The sequence below is a fragment of the Salvelinus alpinus genome, chromosome 36 (assembly GCF_045679555.1).
Source record: "Salvelinus alpinus chromosome 36, SLU_Salpinus.1, whole genome shotgun sequence".
NCBI classification, from domain to species: Eukaryota; Metazoa; Chordata; class Actinopteri; order Salmoniformes; family Salmonidae; genus Salvelinus; species Salvelinus alpinus.
In genome coordinates, this window is record NC_092121.1 from 13146398 (window position 1) to 13165512 (window position 19115).

The 19115-nt window shown below is 42.3% G+C and overlaps 2 protein-coding genes across 5 annotated transcripts; one reads left to right on the top strand and one right to left on the bottom strand.

The window, feature by feature from the left end:
- Positions 1-197: 197 nt before the first annotated feature.
- Positions 198-9316, bottom strand: LOC139565347 (xaa-Pro aminopeptidase 3-like). 2 transcript variants are annotated; one of them, XM_071385612.1, is made up of 11 exons: positions 9177-9316; positions 8305-8449; positions 7667-7789; positions 7044-7451; positions 6631-6815; positions 6493-6555; positions 6257-6370; positions 5993-6078; positions 5700-5883; positions 2508-2628; positions 198-2101 (listed from the first exon to the last, which is right to left on the bottom strand). In XM_071385612.1, exons 2-11 carry the CDS (start codon positions 8375-8377, stop codon positions 1935-1937), a joined length of 1524 nt encoding a protein of 507 aa, XP_071241713.1. In that variant the 5' UTR covers positions 8378-8449; positions 9177-9316; the 3' UTR covers positions 198-1934. The 2 variants fall into 2 exon arrangements, with proteins under 2 accessions (XP_071241713.1, XP_071241714.1); XM_071385613.1 differs by lacking the exons at positions 6257-6370; positions 6493-6555; positions 9177-9316 and having other exon boundaries at positions 8305-8645.
- LOC139565348 (hsc70-interacting protein-like) lies at positions 8797-17277 on the top strand. 3 transcript variants are annotated; one of them, XM_071385616.1, is made up of 12 exons: positions 8797-8911; positions 9796-9844; positions 9936-10020; positions 13735-13808; positions 14041-14107; positions 14225-14309; positions 14409-14519; positions 15352-15454; positions 15561-15677; positions 15764-15815; positions 16038-16303; positions 16408-17277. In XM_071385616.1, the coding sequence occupies exons 2-12, from the start codon at positions 9797-9799 to the stop codon at positions 16537-16539; spliced, it is 1140 nt and encodes a 379-aa protein (XP_071241717.1). In that variant the 5' UTR covers positions 8797-8911; position 9796; the 3' UTR covers positions 16540-17277. The 3 variants fall into 3 exon arrangements, with proteins under 3 accessions (XP_071241717.1, XP_071241715.1, XP_071241716.1); XM_071385614.1 differs by lacking the exon at positions 8797-8911 and adding an exon at positions 9231-9359; XM_071385615.1 differs by lacking the exon at positions 8797-8911 and adding an exon at positions 9231-9359 and having other exon boundaries at positions 15764-15814; positions 16079-16303.
- The last annotated feature ends 1838 nt before the right edge of the window (positions 17278-19115 follow it).

Genomic DNA, 19115 nt, shown 5'->3' on the forward strand with positions numbered 1-19115 from the left:
TAGGCGTGAAGGGGGTTGGTACTCGGGATTGCCCGGAAAATCCTTTCGTATTTTTTCGGAGTGGCAATACTAGTGCTATCATCTGTAGGGGGCAGTCGTGTTCCACCAACATATCAGAATATATTTAAGAGGGCGCTTCGCTTCTATCGATTCAAATAAGATTATCATTGCGGCAAACGATGCTCATGTAGGCTATATCAGGTGTCTCATTTAGATAGATTTATGACCAACTGTTACAAATAATATAACTGAATATTCTGTTAACAGCATTTTCAATTAGACATGACTATGTATAAAAAACTATAACACACACACAAATACACATTTTGTCTTCATCAATAAACTCATATCTCAAATCCCAATATTCCTAATAAATGAGACAATTCTTGCACAATAGAGCCATTATCTAATGCTCTCCTATCCTGCAAGGAACCTGTGAAATGTATTAGTTTGTGAGAACAGACATTTCCTATTTTTATAATAGAAAAGACAATGAAAACATTACCACATTCAGATCCACGAGGAATAATCAAGCAGTCCTTCAGAAACTCATAGAAATAATTGAGAAAAAAAGTGATGCTAGTGAATATATGGTAGTGGATGTACTACAGCCTGTAGTAAATGTTTGCTGCCAGTCAAAAGATACCCGGTGTTAAAAAGGTGGATTTTGTGGTGTTCATTGCCACAGTTATAAACTGCGGCTCAACTCTCAAAGAAGTCTAAGAAACTGGAGATTGTGGCTGCAGCAGAAACATTTTTGAGATTTAAGGATTTTATACTGAACAAAAATATCAATGCAACATGCAACAATTTGAAAGATTTCACTGAGTTACAGTTCATAGAAGGAAATCAGTCAATTAAAATAAATTAGGCCCTAACCTATGGATTTCACATTACTGGGCATAAGCCCACCCACTTGGGAGCCAGGCCCACCCACTGGAGAGCCAGACCCAGCCCATCAGAATGAGTTTTCCCCCACAAAAGGGCTTTATTACAGACAGAAATACACCCTCCCTCTTCTCAGACAATCCCCCAGTTAGAAGAAGCCAGATGTGGAGGTCCTGAGCTGGCATTGTTAAACGTGGTCTGCGGTTTTGAGGCCGGTCGGATGTACTGCCAAATACTCTAAAACGATGTCGGAGGCGGCTTATGGTAGAGAAATTAACAGTAAATTCTCTGGCAACAGCTCTGTTTGGACATTCCTGCAGTCAGCATGCCAATTGCACGCTCCCTCAAAACTTGAGACATCTGTGGCATTGTGTTGTGTGACAAAACTGCACATTTTAGAGTGGCCTTTTATTGTCACCAGCACAAAGTGCACCAGTTTAATGATCATGCTGTTTAATCAGCTACTTGATATGCCACACCTATCAGGTGGATTGATTATCTTTGCAAAGGAGAAACACTCACTAACAGAGATGTAAACACATTTGTGCACAAAATTTGAGGGCAATAAGCTTTTTGCGTCTATGGAACATTTCAGGGATCTTTTATTTCAGCTCATGAAACATGGGACCAACACTTTACATGTTGCGCTTATATTTTTGTTTAGTATACATCTGAAGCACTTTGAAGGGGTATTGGCGCCGGAAGACAGCACGCCCTCCCAGGCTCCCCCTGAGCCTGTGTAGGGATCAGATTAGTTTATTTTTTAACAGTGAAGTTTTGTTATTTTTGGTAGTTTGTTCCGTTTTTTGTTGGTAGTTACGCTTTTTGGGAAAACCCTGTTTCCATCCCGCACAGTAGGTGGCGGGATGCACATTAAATTGTGCAATCGCCAATACCGAAGAAGAACCCACTGAAATGTGACCCGTCACTCTTGAGAGGGATGAACACTCACTCTTGCTCACACTCAGCATTTTGAGGAGTGTATACAGTCACACTTCAGTTGGGAGCAAGGTATATACCCTCCCCATGTCTAGTCTCTCTCAGCCCTAACTCTGTGCACAGGCTCTTTCAACATCAGCAATGGTTTTGGGTGTGTCAGAGGACAGGATCAAGGGGTTTATCTCGTCTTGAATCACAACGTCGTCCTCTATTCTCACCCCAAGTCCACGGAATCGCTCTGGAACCTGGTCATCGTCCTCACATATGTACAGCCCTGAAAGAGAGAGATGGACTGGAGTGTAGTCACTTGATGCATTCATGCACACACATGCATTAAACACTGGAACAGTAGTGCTTCAGTGTTTGTATAGGAATCTCTGGTTGTTTCACTGGGAAGGCTGGGTTTACACTACACAAAACATTCTCCTTAGCAAAACATAAATGATGCTTGTGTAAAGTTACATTCTACCATGTAAACTATGTGGAGCCCACCGTGCGTGCGGTGAGTGGTGCAGTAATAAAGTGTTGCCTCTAAGGCGGAATAACCCTAGTGGAGTGTTAATCCAGCCTAAAAAGTCCACAGTTTTTCCAAGTTTGTCAATCAGTTGAATATGACTAATATGAAGAACTGAACTGTGTGAGTGAGAGAGAGATTGTACCCTGGCTCATGTATACAGTACCTGGCTCTATTGTGATTGCCATTCCAGGCTGGAGGGGCTGAGAGCGGGAAAGCTCAGGGGTATCGTGCACATCCATGCCCAGGTAGTGACCAACATGGTGGGGGCAGTAGCGCCGCGCCGCCTAGAAGCAGCAATACAGGTCACCGAAGCAACAAAGTACACTGCATGCTCAAGCTCTGCACTCAATGTTCCAATATCTCACGTAAAACTCATTCTATGTGGTGATAAAGTTGCCTTCCATTAAAAATCTAGGTTTATCTATGGTCAAGTTTCAGTTTGAGAAATGTAAGTTAATTTATTACTGCTGGTAGTCATCTACTTTTATCTATCAATGACATCTAAAATTTGTATTTCAGGAGGGAAGGATGAGTGTTGGTCCCATAAGTACAAATAAAAATGTATCTACCAAAATTACCACAGCTACACTATTGATTTCTTATTCAATGAGCATATATGCTAAATAAACCTGCTCAACTGGACAACATTTGGATTGGAGTACACTATTAATCTCAATATTGAGGCATTTGCTAGTCAGGATTGTTAGCAAATATTTCAGTAATTGATTACACTTCAATTCGCAATCCAAAACTTTTGAAAGAGCACAGCTGCCCAATCAAATGTATATTAAACTTAGGTTTGGCTTGATTCCCCCCCGAGTTGAATTGCTACAGGAAAGTGATGCCTCGATTATAGGTAGTACACAGGGATATTATGCTTTACGAAGGGTGTAATTAGGTCACTACTTTACAGTTTAAATGGGCCAGAAGACGTTATGGTCATTTCCTGACCACAGACCATTGGAGAGAGCAAAGTAAACACAAAATATCCAAAGTTCCAGGATTCTTTGCCCAGAAAATATTTTAACTGTGAGTGATAGGGTCCCTTCTTTCAGTTCTGTGTCTGCCTTTCATTTTGACATATTTATTGTCACATACACCGGATAGGTGCAGTGAAATGTGTTGTTTTACAGGGTCAGGCATAGAAGTACAGCACCCCAGGAGTAAATTAGGGTTAAGTGCCTTGCTCAAGGGCACAGTCAGATTTTTTACCTTGTCGTCTCATGTATTTGAACCAGCGACCTTTCAGTTACTGGCCTAACGCTCTGATCGCTAGGCTAACTGCCATCATGGGTAGGCCTAACACATTATAATAACGGTCAGTAATAAACCATTTACAAGGCATTTAAACAGTTTGCTCACCATTTATTAATCATTACTCCAACATTAGTACATCACACTACTTCAACAGTGTGATTGTTTTGGAATAAAATGTTCAATATATTTCCTTAAACATCCTGTGTTCTGTTCTTTTAACATTGACAAGTTCTAAGCCAGGTTTTCCCAAACTAGGGGTTGCGACCCTATGTGTGATCACCTGATTTGTAGTGGGGTCGCAAGAGAATTTGCATTTAGTTCATAGAACTGGGGTTACATCAGTAACCACCGGTAGCCGCTAAATGCAGTTGTAATGAACAGAGCGGTTTCTGTTTTCTTACTACAACCGAGTGGACAAGATTAGGCACTAAATCAGACTTGGGGTGATGTTCTTTTCTACACAGAATATCATACAACATTATTGCCTGATAATCTTCTGAATTTCCCAATACCTTTCTGATGCATGTCAGTCATTTCAAACCATACCGATTAAAATACTGTCAAAAATACTGTCAGAGTGATTTGTAATAGACTGTCATAGCCAACATTTTTAAAAAGTTAACATTGGCTGTTGATTACATTACTTTTTTTACATGGTGGGGTCACTATTTATTTTATCAAAATGGGGTCCCAGGCCAAAAGTTTGAGAACCCCTATTCTAGGACATTTTGAGACCATCTGGTACTGCTAGAATGCCTAACATGGCAATGGCATGTCCATCTTTTGGTGAGAAATTACACTGGTCACTCTAAACATTTATAAAGAACTATAAATCGAGAAAGCAAACCGATATCAATCGCTCCGGTGCCATTGCTGAAAGATCCTCCACCACACACCGGTCTTGCTGAATGCCTTCTCTCCAACCCAGCCTCCCAACATAAGCCGGTGTGATACCTAGGCTACTCCTGTGGCGTGCTGCAATCCTTGGCCCCGACCTTTCGGTCTTCTCCCGACTACCACCCAGGCCTGATTATTGTGCAACCTCATAGGCCTAATATTTTAAATCGGAGTCTTAGAAAACGTATGGCTATTTCTCACGTTGATCGTTAAGCTACAAACGAACATGTTGCTATTGTCTACCCTAGACTCTTACACTGAGGATGATGAATTTAGGGACCGATGCCCCATAAACGGGGAAAGATTTGTGTTTTTACCATGTTGCATCCTGGGAGAAACTATACGCTTTCCTGGGTATTGCACCAGAGAACTCTGCCTGTTTTTCACATTCGACACGGAAGAAACTGAACGCTTGCATTTACATGTCTAGATTGTTGTCGGTAATTAACCATGTCTCTGGACTGTACGCATTTTGAAATCAGTGGTGTTAAAGACTGATTATTGTACTCTCTGATTTTTTAAAATCTTTATTTAACTAGGCAAGTCAGTTAAGAACAAATTCTTATTTAAAATGACGGCCTACCCCGGCTAAACCCTAACCCGGACGACGCTGGGCCAATTGTGCGCCACCCTATGGTACTCCCAATCACGACCAGTTGTGATACAGCCGGAAATCGAACCAGGGTCTGTAGTGACACCTCTTGCACTGAGATGCAGTGCCTTAGACCGCTGTGCCACAAGGGAGCCCTTTTACTGTCAGGAAATGTGCAATCTAACTCAGGTCCTGCCATTTCTTACCCATCTGAATTAAAAAGGTCAATGGTCTGAAGTTTCTGCACATAAATGTAAGAATTTAGGATTATAAAGGACCTAAATGGTTTATTACTGAACGTTATTAGTATTAAAGTGTTTGTTATCCAATAGGGTTTTTGATACACAGCATTAACCTCTAATACCCTTTCCTAGCCATTGAGTCTCCGTGGTCCCCTTAAGCCACAAAATATAACCCATTACTTTCAATTAAATATTACTATTAAAACATTTGAGTAAATAAGTGATATTATCATTTACGTTGATGCTAAACACCCTTCAGTTATCTATGCATGCATTTGATACCATTATCAGTTAACCTGGACCTGGAGTTATTTTCTCCAACCATGGAACTACTTTGAGCAGAAGGACACAGCGACACTGAGCGTACCTTAAGTGCATCAGCATCACTGGTGGAGCCCTTCATGATGCCCAGCTGTTTGAGTTGGCGTCCCAGCAGAGTCAACATGGTGCTGTAGATGTGGTCCAGACTGACTCCTGGGGAGCACAGAGACAGACAGGCCTTCTGCACCTCCAACACCCCCTCATACAACTCTGCCTGGGCAGGGCTGAACCTGGGCTCACCATGCAAGAGAGGGGTAGAAAAGGAGACTTCATTAAAAGGAGGGAGAGAGGAGAGAAGGAGCAAACATCCAAAATGGTATCTCTGTTGATGCAACTTACTTTCCGTTCACCGGCCAGGTGCGAGTAATATCACTGACATAACAAAAGTATTCACACCCTCCATCAAGTAGCACCATCTCCCCATTCTGAGAGAAAGAAAAGACAAGGAATTGGGCAGTCTTGTTTGTCTGGACACAGACAGAGAGTTGCTGGTAGATGTAGTATGTACAATCGTGGCAATGCTGGGGTGTTAATAATTCTAAATCTTCTGACCTCAGAATTGTGGGCCCACATTCAGCAGCAACATTGCATATGTCCCTTCACCTTGACAATCTGGTTGTTGTTTATGTAATGAAGTGTATTGGCTCGGTTTCCCCCAGCAACCACAGGAGGATAGGCCAAGAAATTGGCTCCATGGGCACGGCACTCAAAATCAAACTGGGATTGAGAAATAGATTCACATGAACATTTCATCATTATCGTTGCTACCATAGGTGTTAAACCATATTTTCAATGACAACACACCATAATTATAAAGTGTCTAAAGACCTCTAACTCACCTTAGCATACAGTAGAGCTTCATCAATGTCCCCTTGAGAAATACCCATAGTCTTCTTGAATGCCTGATAGAGGGGATGCAGAGGGTTTACGTGAACAGTTGAGAGTGCTTCACTCATGGCGTGTGTGAGGTGACTCACCTGTGCTGTGATGCGACCAGCCTCCTTCATGAGAGCCACCTCGGCTGGGCTCTTGAGGGCCCTGAGGGAGTGTGTAAGGGGTCTGAGAGAGCGCACCATGGGCCCCCCTTCCAGCAGGGGCCGAACATGGGTCTGGTGGAGCCCAGGGTGGCAGGGCTTGGAGCCATCATACCACACAGTGCTACCTGAGAGAGAGGGAACAATCAGAGTAAAATTGTTAGTGATATAGTTTGTCTAATTTCTTTACATCACTTTGAAATGGTTCAAACAGTTGCATTTGTTCGGAATGAAAATTTGATCCACAATTTGGAGCTACGTTCCTCAGGCTTCTAATCCCTAATCTTTCATCCAAAAGAGTAACATTTACTCTAAAATATGTATGTTCGAATGACTTTCCCCTAGTTACCCCCTACCTTTAAGGCTTTTGAGTACAAGTCCCAATTCTTCTGTGCAGTGGACCCTCTCGACCCCAGTCAACGCTGCCGCCCCATCCTTCCCTGACCTGGGCCCGTCCCACAGCTCCCTGGCCGGGTCCCTGCGGGGTACAAAGAGGATGGCCTGGTCCGGGCGGCCGGTACCACACAGAACCAGGGCGCTGTCTGGTTCAAGGATGCCTGTGAGGTAGAGGAAGTCCTGGTTCTGGTGGAAGGGGTAGGGGATGTCATTGGTCATGTAGCAGATTGGGTGGGACAGGACAATGACGAGGTGTTTGTTGGACGAAGCAGTGGGTCCCAGCCGATCTGCCTGAACCTCGATGAGAGAGGCCAGTCTTTGCCGACGGAGATCAAACTCTGTTTGGGTTAAGCCAGGGGTCACCTCACCTGTGACAGAGAGCAAGAAGGGGAAGAAGAAGTTATAAACCCACCATTTAAAACTCCCTGAAGCGACTGCACTGTACTACACAACAGTATTCATACCCATAGTTTATGGTTGTGAATAAGATAACAATGAGCAATATCAACAATATCGGGTAAATGCTGTAGAGTAACTGATTGGCATAAATGGGACATAGCTGTATGCCCATGAGTACATTCACCATTTTTTATGAAGTGTGGATGAGTGAAGGGGCTTAGCTGGCCGAGGTATCTTGGTGGAACCTTCCGCGGTTTCCACCCTCCTGGTTTAACGGAGACATTCCGACATGGGCACCACAGATGACCTGCAGAGAGGTTACCAGTGAGGGAAAAGTTTGCTAATAAATTCAGTTCTTTTTCACCTAGGTCTTACAGAATCTTCCACAATCAGCTGGCCATACAAATCTACATGATATAAGATTTTTATACATGACATTATAAGTTGATCCTATAATAAAAGTATGACATGTCATTGGGGAATAACATGTATTATGCCTTCCATCTTGCTGAGGCAAGCATTTGTGTTATACAAACATACAATGTGAAATTAGCTTGCATAAATAATAGGGAAGATCTCAAATGCATTCTCCACGCGTCCTCTTTTAAAACCCACTGGATGAGAAAGCAAGAGGTCCCTCCCCTCGGACCTTCTCCTCCAATAGGATTTGAGAAAAGGACGTCATGCGTACACAATTGTGATCTTGACCCTGACTACAGTAGTTAGATAAGCTCATTTGTCTGGACAGTGGCCAGATATAAAAATGACCTTCTACCATTGTAATAAATTTAAATACAAATAACCAAATATTTCACCACTCACCTTGACTCCAAAACTTTGAGTGTGACACCAATTGGGTAGCGGATCTGGTCAAAATGTTAAGTGAGGGCAACATTGTTGCAAGTCGGTCAGACTATCAGCGACAGTTAACTCCCATCATGATGTCCACAAGTAGTGGCGCTAAATTCTATTGCGGTATACACAATTACATAAAATATAAATACTTTAGCAGACTAAAAATCTAACGTAAACTATATAATACGACTACCTCTTCATACGACAGCCAACATGTAGGAATTTGTGACTGTATCATGTCGATAAATGCATCTGTCTGTCTGCCGTGCTTGTGAGGTGACAAGTTTCAGCCTCCCCTGTAAGACAATCGTTACCATTGGTGGAAGTACAATATTAGGTTTTTTGATTGGATAGCAATTATATGACCTCTTTTGTTTGCGACTTGATCCATTCACGCAGGACCTCATCGCTTGTTTTGTTTGTCATATGTTTCTATCTAATTAATGCCTGCGTTAAAAACATCTACGGAACAACATACACCATCGACTAGTAATTTAAAGCGATTGTTGTAGCGGCTTGGTTGCACCCCTCTACTCGAAGCTACCCCTCGTTGAAGAGCTGTCTGGTCATACAGGTAGCTAATCTAACCCTCATATACTGTGTTTTATTGGAAATAATTAGCCTTTCTGGTTTGTTTTCCCTGATTTTATCATGCATTCAAATAATCCCCACGGCATGACTAACTCGACAGAATTCCAGAATATTCTATCCTCACAATCCATGCAACATTTCTACACGTGCCCTGGGACAAACTGTTTTTGAGATAAAGGAGTTACCTAGTTTACTAATAATACTAAATGAGGCTGTGCAGCACATGTGTATGCTATCAATGCTCATACTTAGCTAGCAGTTTCATTTTTACTTCCTCGCACTTTCTTGTTGTGTAGCGTGTGCTGGACCTGTGAAGTGAGAATGGACCCGCGGAAAGTGCATGAGTTGAAGGCCTTCGTGAAGTTGTGCGACGAAAATCCCTCCATATTGCACCTTCCCGAGCTCGGCTTCCTCCGGGCCTGGTTGCAAGGGTCAGTTGATAATCCTTCTGTTTATCGCACAGCGTCAAGCTTGCAGTTGCTCTTTATCGTCAAAAGTAGCGGGCCACTATCTGTTAGGAGTCGGATCAACCCATGTTCAAACCCCGGTTTATTCCCCGGATATTAATAGTATTAGAGTTAAATGAATGAAGTCATTGTTAATGCAATTTCGTGTGATTTTTGTTGTTGCCAATTCCCCAACTACCTGGAACGGGAATGCCGCAGTCACACCCACTCACTGCTGCTAAATATCAGGCATATTTCTCTCTGTCTGATAAGTCAGTACAAAGTACTTTATTAATTGAATAAAACATAGGAATTCCTAGTGTACTAAGTAATACACCAACATGTACTGGCAGCAGTTGGCAAAATTGAAAGCCTCTATTGGAGAGAATTAAAATTTGAACGAAGATTCTCTTTTTTTCAGAATGGGAGCTACAATTCCACAAGCCCCCCAAAATGACTCTTCATGCAAGGTATAAGTATAACTTGTTTCATATATCCATCCAGTTTCTATATTTGACAGCCTACCAGTACAGTTCAGCCAATAAAACAAATTCATTTCAGGGTGGGTGTCCATGTGCTGGAGCTCCTCCCCCTGCCTCTGCTCCTGAGCCCCATGCCCCCTCTGAGAGTGAGGAGAGTGAACTAGGTATGTCCATGGCAGCTTTCTCACACCTGGCCCACACATTTTCCCACAGTCACCCATTGAGTTCGTAAAGAAAATGGGTACACAGGCCAAAGGGTTATTGTCCCTGGAAATTATTTTTTCGACTCACACACCATACCAATAAATCCTCACCCAGACATTTACAGTTCCATTCCATCTAATACATTTAGTGATATAGTGAACAACAAACAATACGTTGCATGACCACACAGTTTGTAACGATGCCTTATGAACTGATTGCCAAGCTCTTGAGCAGTGCTTATACAACCAGTGGCGATTATAGCATGTAAATCTTGGTGGGGCCAAAAAAGAATAATTGCACCACTAATCAATAAATGAATTGCACTATAATGGTGACAAACGGTGCCCACAAACTGTTAAGGCCTACATAAAGCTGTCCCTACAGCAGTTCCAACTAGAGGTCGACCGATTATGATTTTTCAACGCCGATACCGATTATTGGAGGACCAAAAAAAGCCGATGCCGATTTTTATTTATTTGTAATAATGACAATTACAACAATACTGAATGAACTTAATATAATACATCAATAAAATCAATTTAGCCTCAAATAAATAATTTTACATGGTCAATTTAGTTTAAATAATGCAAAAACAAAGTGTTGGAGAAGAAAGTAAAAGTGCAATATGTGCCATGTAAGAAAGCCAACGTTTAAGTTCCTTACTCAGAACATGAGAACATATGAAAGCTGGTGGTTCCTTTTAACATGAGTCTTCAATATTCCCAGGTAAGAAGTTTTAGGTTGTAGTTATTATAGGACTATTTCTCTCTATACTATTTGTATTTCATATACCTTTGACTATTGGATGTTCTTATAGGCACTTTAGTATTGCCAGTGTAACAGTATAGCTTCTCCTCGCTCCTACCTGGGCTCGAACCAGGAACACATCGACAACAGCCACCCTCGAAGCAGCGTTACCCATTGCTCCACAAAAGCCGCGGCCCTTGCAGAGCAAGGGAAACAACCACTCCAAGTCTCAGAGCGAGTGACGTTTGAAACGCTATTAGCGCGCACCCCGCTAACTAGCTAGCCATTTCACCTCGGTTACACCAGCCTCATCTCGGGAGTTGATAGGCTTGAAGTCATAAACAGCGCAATGCTTGACGCACAACGAAGAGCTGCTGGCAAAACGCACGATAGTGCTGTTTGAATGAATGCTTACGAGCCTGCTGGTGCCTTCCACCGCTCAGTCAGACTGCTCTATCAAATCATAGACTTAATTATATCATAATAACACACATAAATACGAGCCTTAGGTCATTAATATGGTCGAATCCGGAAACTATCATCTCGAAAACAAGACGTTTATTCTTTCAGTGAAATATGTAACCGTTCCGTATTTTATCTAAGTGGTGGCATCCCTAAGTCTAAATATTCCTGTTACATTGCACAACCTTCAATGTTATGTCATAATTATGTAAAATTCTGGCAAATTAGGCGGCCCAAACTGTTGCATATACACTGACTCTGCGTGCAATGAACGCAAGAGAAGTGACACAATTTCACCTGGTTAATATTGCCGGCTAACCTGGATTTCTTTTAGCTAAATATGCAGGTTTAAAAATATATATTTCTGTGTATTGATTTTAAGAAAGGCATTGATGTTCATGGTTAGGTACACATTGGAGCAACGATTACGCCCCGCATCGATTCTATGCAACGCAGGACACGCTAGATAAACTAGTAATATCATCAACCATGTGGAGTTAACTAGTGGTTATGAGTGATTGATTGTTTTTTATAAGATAAGTCTAATGCTAGCTAACAACTTACCTTGGCTTACTTCATTCGCGTAACAGGCAGTCTCCTCGTGGAGTGCAATGAGAGGCAGGTGGTTAGAGCGTTGGACTAGTTAACTGTAAGGTTGCAAGATTGAATCCCCCGAGCAGACAATGTGAAAATCTGTCGTTCTGCCCCTGAACGAGGCAGTTAACCCACCGTTCCTAGGCCGTCATTGAAAATAAGAATGTGTTCTTAACTGACTTGCCTAGTTAAATAAAGATTATTCTCGATTGTTATGAAAACTTGAAATCGGCCGTAATTAATCGGCCATTCCGATTAATCGGTCGACCTCTAGTTCCAACAACACCTTACCACTGCTATACTTGGCTATCAGCGGAGCCTTGTCTGGCAGCGAAACAGTTTTCAGCCTCATTTACTGCCTCTTTTTTTAAAAACAGATGATATGACTGACTTGCTTAAACAAATGTGGTTTCTACTGACAATTGAGATGTACAAACTATGGCACAAGGGGACGACATTAAGACATTAATGAGCGAACCAGGGCGGATGTAGTCAATATAATTATTTGTTCTGCACTTTTGAAATGTACAGCGACATAATTCAGAACATGGGCTGTTCTTAGTGTTTTCCCTGTACACCAAATCAGAACCGTAGGATAAATAAAGGGGCCATATAAGCACACAATGAAAGCTCTTACAATATTCAATGATGACATTTCTCAAACAGGTTATAGGCTACATGTGCACCACTGAGTCAGAACAGTAACGTTAGGTGAAATTAAGAGGTGAAAATAAACCAAATTAATAGGGTGATGGGCTACTAACAGCTTACTACGCAACATATACTTAGTATTACTCTAGTATTACTTTCTTAGCTACAGTATACATATCTCCCTGGCATATTACATAATTTATGCAGCAGCATATAAAACATTTTTGGACTTGTGATGTGCTCACTTGAAGAGGAAGGTGGCGCAGTGGTCCTTCGCAGAAAAATTTTGTCATCAAAAAAAGACGAGGCCAGATTTACATTTCCGAGTTGGATTTGGATGACCGTTCAAAATTTATTTTCCCAGTCTGAGCTAATTTATTCCCGACTTCCCAGTTGCAATTCTTGCAGTTAGCCACTGTCACAAATTTCTTCCAAACCACTAATTGTTGAATTTGCGATTTACAACTTGTTGTGTAATGTTTATGTCCAATGGCCGATGAGCACCGATGCATTTTATCTATTAAATTAAGGTTAAACTAAAAATTAAAAAATAAATTTAACTATAATTTCTCCGTTATTTATTTTCATATGACAAGGATTTAAAATGATTTTCCAGTAGATTGTCGAATTGATGACTGCTAGCAAAGATTTTGAAAGTAAGATGTTGACATGATCAGTCCAGTCAAAGCTACTGTACATATCGTGATTTGACGTGATTTAATCTGTGGCCAATGACCTTGAGCCTTCTTGGAAGGGCACTACTAATGTAATTCTATGGCAGGAGCCAAAGGTCTTGAATTTTCGATGTCTACCCTTAATACTTGGTTGTGACTTAGTGTCCTCATGAGTGACAGAACACGGAGCCAATCACGGCGCAACGCTCCTATTTTCTGCTGGCTTGCCCTACCGCCACAGAAAGCACTGAGCTAGGCTGAAAGACCATATTTGTATTCGGCTTTATTAACTCAATGATATATATTTATTTTACATTGTTTGCAAACTGATATGTGACTCGTATTAATGCCAAAATAACATGCAAAACAGGCAAGCCCACAAAAAAATGTGGGGCTCAAAACAGGTGGGGCTCTGTCCCACCTCTCCTGAATGACGGGTTGCCACTGTATACAACATACAATAACGGAATTAAAGGTGCAAGCTTTCAGTGTGTCTCATATCTACAAAAATTTTGAAGTCCTTGATGGATCCCCTTGCTTCTTCAGAGATCGACCAAGATGGGGTGATTGAGCCAGACACAGACGAACCTCAGGAGATGGGAGACTTAGAAAATCTGGAGGTGAGAATATTTACTCTACTGAAGACATCTGTTATTAATATAACATAAGGATGGGAGAGTGCATGAAGTGCTTTTCATTTGGGGAGTTTCTGCAGATGAGAACTAATGAGAAATGCATCTAGTGAGCATGCAAGCCCTGAAGAAGACTGCTTGGGAATTTCCCAGGCAAAGTAGAAGACCACATGGCATCTCATATGTCTTGCAGATAAATAGTGTGTTCTTGTTCCTTTAGGTGACAGAGGAAATGATGGACCAGGCCAACGAGAAGAAGATGGAAGCTATCGAAGCGTTAGGAGAAGGTGGGTTGGTTGTTCTAAGGTTCTTGCATTGACATTGCACTGACCTTGTAGTAAATGGGGAAGACATTTTAATGACCAGTGGTTATAAGTATCACTTTTTGGTGCTATCAAATACAGGTGACTTGCAGAAAGCCCTGGACCTCTTCACTGAAGCCATCAAACTCAATCCACGGGTAGCTATCATGTATGCCAAGAGGGCTAGGTGAGTCCCACTGCTAGACTTAACAATGCCATACCACATGATGTGCTCTAGTACATGATCACGTAGTATTCATACAGACTGACGTATGTTCTTTGCCAGCGTCTACATCCGGATGCAGAAACCCAATGCAGCTAAGCGGGACTGCGACAGAGCCATTGACATCAACCCAGATTCTGCACAGCCCTACAAGTGGAGGGGGAAAGCTCACAAGTATGCTGCTAGATAGGCTGCATATTCAAACTCAGACACAATGCAGTTGTATATGATTTATAAGTAATACAATATAGGGGTGTGCCGAGTAGTCGGACAAACTGAGGATCGTAAGGGATATGAGCAATTTTCTGGATACGATTGTGATCGGTGTATTTTGTTATTATCTGTGATCGGGAAAAATACATTTGAGTGTCAGCACACATCTTTCTCAAGTTAGTCAGTCATGTGCAAGGTTCTACATGGTCTAAATAACTCAACTGGCTGGCTGTCTAAAGAAAAAGCCTGGCTGTACGTTGATCATGCTGCTCTGATTGGATAGAGTGAAGTTGTATTTCTCTGTCCACTCGCGTCATAATTTCACCAGATCAGTTTTCCTTGCATATTTTTCGGTCTGATCATTTAGGTTGCTGCTTCCTGCTACTATGATAAATCACATGGCGAGGACGTTTGCTATCAAGCTATCAATGTGCATAATGACTAACATGCGAGGCATGGGTAGGGGGGGGGGAAATATGAAACGCTGATGGGCATTCTGACTGAGTGTCAGGAAACTTGGCTGCCCGATGCAAGTTGAGGACACAGACACACACCTCTGCGCGCTGCTCCTAATCTGCAGATTTATTTTGCAGTGGATGTGCAAGGAGGTATTTTGTCAACATCTAATAAGTCCATAGGTAAATAAAATATTATAACACTTCTGTTTTTTTCCGGTCCCGAGTATCATCCGATCCGACTATCAACTGTCAATTTACAGATACAATTACGAGTATGGCCATTTTGGCACACCCCTAATACAATACTTTGAGTCACTTTCCTCTTTATGTGTCAGGTTGCTGGGGCACTGGGAGGAGGCAGCGAAGGACCTGGCCACTGCCTGCAAACTGGACTACGACGAGGACGCCAGTGCCATGCTGAAAGAGGTCCAGCCCAAGGTACCCAGCCACTAACTGTCTTTTTGAAAGCAGAGCAGTTTCAAGGTTGTCTGGTCAATCAGTGTGTTCTGGTCTGACTTTCAACTCATGCTCTTTCTCTACTCAGGCTAACAAAATAATTGAGCACCGGCGCAAGTATGAGCGCAAGAGGGAGGAGCTAGAAATCAAGGACAGGAAGGAGAGGGTAAAGAAAGCGAGGGAAGAGCATGAGAAAGCTCAGAGGGTGAGTGTTTGGTGCAAGAACAGAGAGGAGAATAAGAATTTCAAAATAGTGTCTCAACGTAAATATATTTTTTAAACTCTGCATAGGAGGAGGATGCTAGACAAGCAGCAGGAGGAGGTGGCTTCCCAGGTTTCCCAGGTAAGAGAGGGAAAATGGGTTCATGAAATGTCTTGACAATAAGTTGATTAGCTCAATCAGGTTTGTTAGGGCAGGGTTTGAACAAAGGCCTGTAATCCCTGGTCCTGTAGTTCTCCAGTATCTGGGCTGGTGACCACTGCTCTACATTATCTGACCATCGCCCATGGGTCCATTGGAGCCCTGTAATCGCATTAATCCTGGGTTCCTTGTCTCATGCTGTAGGTGCTGGCGGTTTCCCAGGGGGTGCTGGGGGTTTCCCAGGGGGTGCTGGCGGTTTCCCAGGGGGTGCTGGCGGTTTCCCAGGGGGTGCTGGCGGTTTCCCAGGGGGTGCTGGCGGTTTCCCAGGGGGTGCTGGCGGATTCCCAGGGGGTGCTGGCGGATTCCCAGGGGGGGCTGGCGGATTCCCAGGGGGGGCTGGAGGCTCTCCTTTCGGCATGCCTGGTCTGGGAGAGCTCTTTAACGACCCAGAGGTGCTCAACGCCATGAAGGTACGACACTCCTTAAATTGAAGTGTTTGCAGTTTTACAGTTAGCCCTTGGATTCCATGTCAGTATCCATATCTAATCCCATCTCTCTTGTGTGTTTTCTCAAGGACCCTGAGGTGATGGCAGCTTTCCAGGATGTGGCTCAGAACCCAGCTAACATCGCCAAGTACCAGGGTAACCCCAAGGTCATGGCCCTCATCACCAAGCTGAGTGCCAAGTTCGGGAGCCCTTCGCCCTAGGTGAAGAAAAAAGAGGGGAGCGGGAAGAAGAACGAGTGGCGGGAGAGTAGCAAATGGATGTTGTCAGGTGTCGGGAGAGCTAAAAAGCTTATTTGAGATTATTCCACTGTGTATGGATCAAATGGGTAATGTTGATGGGCAGATGGGTAAAGAGGAGACTAGAGGCATGCAGCAAGTTTTACACTAGACAAGTGTTTGTGGAGGGGGGGTCGACAGCAACTCTTATACTGTATGTTCTTAAATGGAGCCCACCTATTTGGGCCTGTTAGCTCTTAGTGGTTACTCAAGCCAACTCATGGACACTGATGGGAACACAACTGGTTAATGATGGGGAATCAAAACAGCCTGTCAGAGCCTTCTCATTCAGAATTCCCATTGACTCCTCTTCCCACCCACCCCATCCCTTGTTGTTTTTTACCTGAATCTGGAATAGTCAAACAGGACTCACACATTAGACACCAGCTCTGAGGAACATTTTAGAGACATTATTATATGGAGTTGTCATCTTCTGTGTTCTCTACTGAGCCATTTAAAATGGCTATTTGTTTTCTATCAGGAGTGGATGTGGTAAAGCTATTTCCCTCAGGTTTTCTGTTTTACTCACTTTCGCTGTAACGTACATTTTTTCATGTCTGACTCCTTCCAAATGCAAAAAACAAGTAATATTACTCTTTTGTTTGATTTTGAAACCGTAATGGAAATATCAATTCAAATCAATAAATATTTGGTTGTTGCAAATTATTTTGTCATGGTTGTTTTAATCAGATGAGTTGGTTATTAAAATGTAAATTCCCATTATTCCCCATGGTGAACACAGATCATGGCATTAGGAAAACGTTTCATTTCACCAGTTCTGAATGCCCTTGGTGCATTTGTCAATTAGTTCCCAATAATTTATCATTAATCTACTTGTCAAGAGGCACAAGGCGTGTACATTTTGGCTACAATCAGAATGCATCATATCACATTTATTTGTATATATCCACCAGTGGAGGCTGGTGAGTGGAGGATGGCCATAGTAGTAGCTGGAATGGAGTAGATGAAATGTAATTTGTGGATGGAGTATTCCATTCCAGCCATAACTATGAACCGTCCTCCACTGATATCCACTGAAAGAATCGCGTTGGTTCCCATTTCAGTCATGCATTTGGTCACGTGGGTCAAACAAACACCCTAACATATTGGTTGACAGTAGAGCCTCCCACAATGCAGGCGATGGCTGCATAATGAAGTTGTTGAAGAGTAACTGCAGAAACTTGCAGGGATACTGTATATAATGAGATGGCTTGCCTCCGCCCTAAGAAACATGTAGGCAGGCGCAAGTCAGACAATTGTTATCTCCATAATGCTTCGAAAGGCAGTGGCAATCACTGGGCGCGTTCATCATTGCAGACGATTTTAAAAGCAAGGCGTGACTGACTAATTTACAAATCACCTTGCATCATAAATAACTATTTAATATTGTTTGTAGATAAGTCAGTCGGTCACAATTCACCCATGAAGATCACAGTTTTGATGCTCTATAACATGTTTCCATCCACAGTTTTATGTTAATAAAAATAAGAAAAGACCGCTCTGATGGAAACAGGAGTTTTCGGTATAATTGTAAAAATGCTACCGATAAATTGTTAGTATGACATGGTGGATCTTGTGAAAATGGCGATTGAAACGCCCTTGATGCGCAAATATTGATATAAAAACCATCAAAGTAAACTTGGAAACACGATGATACGGTGTGTGGTCCTCCCACCACGACTCCAGAAACCATGCAGTTTATTAGGATAAAATGAAATAATTTATGATGAACTTCAAAGGGTGCTGAATGTGCACGGTGATATTGATGCTCCTTTCCAATAAATATTGAGGTTCTGATTCTGGTGAGATGATGATCGATGCTTGACTGCTGTTTACTAAATAAAATATTATCGCTCTTATCCATAATAGTCATATTATGTAGGCTATTAGCTGCATAATTTATTTCATCTGTAGCCTAATCAACTGCATGCTTTCCCGGCGAGTTATAGTGGGAGGACCACACAACATGTCATCACGTGATTCCAAGTTTACTTCATGAATATTTGTATATAAAAGCGTTTCCACCGACATTTCTCGCACAATTAATTTTACCAACAGAAAAAGATCCCATATTTTTTTGGTCGACATTTGGACAGTTTAACGTAACATTTTCAGTTTCCATCAGGCCTGTCATTACACTTTACTCACATAAAAAAGTTGTAAGGAAACCTGGTTACTGGTGGGAAAATGCGCATATTTTCTTTATGCTGATCTTAGAATATAAAGATGAATATCTGTAGCCAATTGGATGGAAACCTAGCTACTGACTAATTGGGCCTTGTGGCCTCCAGCCTGTACAACAGGTGATCTCACTGCTGTGGCAGGGCAGGGCTAATTTTCACAAGCTATTTGTCTTCCTTCTGTGGATTACCATCTTGTGTCACGTGGGACCAGTGTCTAAAGCCTGTCGCATGATTCGCAGTCGAAACAGTTCGCAAAAAAACATTAAGAGACATTTTGTGACGTTTCTGTTCGTTTTGCTGTTTTTTGTCGCATGTTCG